This window comes from Staurois parvus, unplaced genomic scaffold (assembly GCF_062004578.1).
Source record: "Staurois parvus isolate SC_StPar_1 unplaced genomic scaffold, SC_StPar_1.0 ptg000879l, whole genome shotgun sequence".
Classification (NCBI taxonomy): Eukaryota; Metazoa; Chordata; class Amphibia; order Anura; family Ranidae; genus Staurois; species Staurois parvus.
The window spans coordinates 1651596-1654581 of NW_028318675.1; the positions used below are offsets into that span (position 1 = coordinate 1651596).

General features: G+C 46.2%; 1 protein-coding gene across 1 annotated transcript; it reads left to right on the forward strand.

Moving 5' to 3' along the window:
• The first annotated feature begins 336 nt into the window (after window positions 1-336).
• Window positions 337-2618, forward strand: LOC149443036 (uncharacterized). Its single transcript, XM_089655993.1, has one exon. The coding sequence runs from the start codon at window positions 351-353 to the stop codon at window positions 1581-1583; it is 1233 nt and encodes a 410-aa protein (XP_089512119.1). The 5' UTR covers window positions 337-350; the 3' UTR covers window positions 1584-2618.
• The last annotated feature ends 368 nt before the right edge of the window (window positions 2619-2986 follow it).

A 2986-nucleotide genomic window follows, 5' to 3' on the forward strand; every position in this document is an offset into this window, starting at 1 on the left:
TCTTCATGACTAAATCATGGACTAAATAAGGAAGTGCAGTACTTCTTGTGTTGGGAAGATGGTGATGAGTGATAGAGGGGGTGGGGACCCTCGTCCTATAATCCCCTCATCACTGTCCCTCCTATAAAAGACAGTTCTGGTTGTTTCCTCACTCTCTGACTAAGGTCCATGAATAAAGAAATGACCTGGTAGGAGATCAGAGGAGCCATTTCCTAGTTCCCTTGAGGGTGGAATTGTAAGCTCCTCAGAGACCAAGCTGCCTGATGTGGGTGGAGTCCTGGTTTGGGGGAACCAATCAACTTCTGTCTAGTAATCCTCTTTGTCTTTGTATTTTAGTCCATGGCCGGGAGATGAGGAAAACCTCCGAGGATTGTCTCACTTTGTCTCCAGACTGGAAAGTAGAAGATGAGGACATCACACAGTATAGTCCAGGAGAAAACCCGTCTCCCTCCAATGTCCATCCGGCACCACCCAGTGTAGATGGACCATCGGATTCCTCGTATCCTGAGGAACCTCAGACTGTGCGGGACCGGGCCGGCCTTCCAACAGGGAAGAGCTTCTCCTGTACAGAGTGCGGGAAATGTTTCAGTTATAAATTCAGTCTTAATGTGCATAAAAGATCTCACACGGGGGAGAAGCCGTATTCCTGTACTGAGTGCGGGAAATGTTTTTCAGTGAAGTCCAGTCTTTACAAACATCAGAGATCTCACACGGGGGAAAAGCCGTATTCCTGTCCTGAGTGCGGGAAATGTTTTCCAGAGAAGTCCAATCTTTACAGACATCAGAGATCTCACACAGGGGAGAAGCCGTATTCCTGTCCTGAGTGCGGGAAATGTTTCAGTTCTATATCCCATCTTAATGTGCATAAAAGATCTCACAAGGAGGAAAAGCCGTATTCCTGTCCTGAGTGCGGGAAATGTTTTTCAGTGAAGTCCGATCTTTACACACATCAGAGATCTCACACAGGGGAGAAGCCGTATTCCTGTCTAGAGTGCGGGAAATGTTTTTCAGAGAAGTCCGATCTTTACACACATCAGAGATCTCACACAGGGGAGAAGCCGTATTCCTGTCTAGAGTGCGGGAAATGTTTTTCAGAGAAGTCCAATCTTTACACACATCGGAGATGTCACACAGGGGAAAAGCTGTATCCCTGTCCTGAGTGCGGTAAATGTTTTTCAGTTAAGTCCAGTCTTTACACACATCAGAGATCTCACACAGGGGAAAAGCCGTATTCCTGTCCTGAGTGCGGGAAATGTTTTTCAGTGAAGTCCAGTCTTTACAAACATCAGAGATCTCACACAGGGGAAAAGCCGTATTCCTGTCCTGAGTGCGGGAAATGTTTTTCAGAGAAGTCCAATCTTTACAGACATCAGAGATCTCACACAGGGGAGAAGCCGTATTCCTGTCCTGAGTGCGGGAAATGTTTCAGTTCTAAATCCCGTCTTAATGTGCATAAAAGATCTCACAAGGAGGAAAAGCCGTATTCCTGTCCTGAGTGCAGGAAATGTTTTACAAGGAAGTCTAATTTTTACAAACATCAGAGATCTCACACGGGGCAGAATCCACTTTCCTGTCCTGAGTGAGGGAAATGTTCCTCACTGAAGTCCTGTCTTCCTGTACATCAGGGGTCCCACACAACCCTGGAGGTGTATTAGTGCCTTGAGTGCGGGAAATGTCTTCTAGATGAATGTTGCTGGACATCCCAGCTCTCATGTGGAGAAGAAGCACACCCTGATATACACCTCAGATATACTCCATGGCTGATCTTCATCATGGAAGAAACAGTTGATAAGGAGATGAGAGGCCCCCAAAGACATGGATGAAGTGCAGTAAATGTCGGGGTGCAGAGTGGTCAGTAGATCCTGGAAATGAAGGACACAACTTCAGCCCTTCTTGGGTGTCGGAGTTGCGTTTCCTGATAATGATATAGCGGGTTACAGAGCTAGAAGCCGGGAGAGCCCAGATCTCGTTATCGGGGAACTTTACACAGACAACAAGAACTTCTGAAGTTGATGTCCTTCATTTCAAGGCTCTACAGAACAGTGGTGACCCCGAAGCGTCTCTCTGTCTTCAGTCCATCCTTCTCCCATCCCCCAACAGGAGGGAAGGAGAACTCCGCCCCAAACTAGGGGGGAACTTTCCTCTCATTATTTCCCTTGGCCTCTGTGTGGGTTTGGGTGGTTGGAGGAGTGCGGCACGAGAGGGAACACAGCTTGTTGTTCTATGTCTACATATGGGGTCTGGGTAGAGGGGATCCACCGGAAAATATTTCTACGCTTTGATTTTGTGCAAATCGTTTCTGTTTTCACTTTGAAGGGCGATATGTGTGGTTTGTAAAAGGGATTGGCCCAATAGATACCGCCCCACTTAGAGAATAGATGAACTACTATGACCAGCATTCATTCAGCCATGTCACATGTTGGGATCTTTTCTACAATACTTTGTTATAATAATGGAACACGTTGTGTATTGTATTGTACACCAATAATAATGACTCCGCCCCCACATTCCAGACAAGGGATCTTCCTGACCAATCAGATTCCTTCCTTTGTTATTTCCTGATTCTATGATTACAATCTTGTTAGAAGTAAAACTATAATAAAGAATTTATTGAGTGAAAAGAATTGTGTGTGTCGGGGCCACGATGGGGATCTTTGGGGCCCAAACATTTCTCACAGTAGTCACTTTACAAGACTTTACAGGTCATCCAGTCTCTGGTTCACCATGAATAATGGCCCAGAGTGCAGGGGTCAGGAGACTACTTCATACAGCCCTGCAAACAATGTGCAGTGGTCAGGAGTTACATCCCAGAGTACAGAGTGTAGTGGTCAGGAGTATGTGATTTCCATCCCAGAGTACAGAGTGTAGTGGTCAGGAGTATGTGATTTCCATCCCAGAGTACAGAGTGTAGAGGTCAGGAGTATGTGATTTACATCGCAGAGTGTAGTGGTCAGGAGTATGTGATTTACATCGCAGAGTGTAGTGG

What these genes read in the sequence shown, in the direction of transcription:
- LOC149443036 (XM_089655993.1), top strand. Translation starts at nt 351, where the DNA reads ATGAGGAAAACCTCCGAGGATTGTCTCACTTTGTCTCCAGACTGGAAA.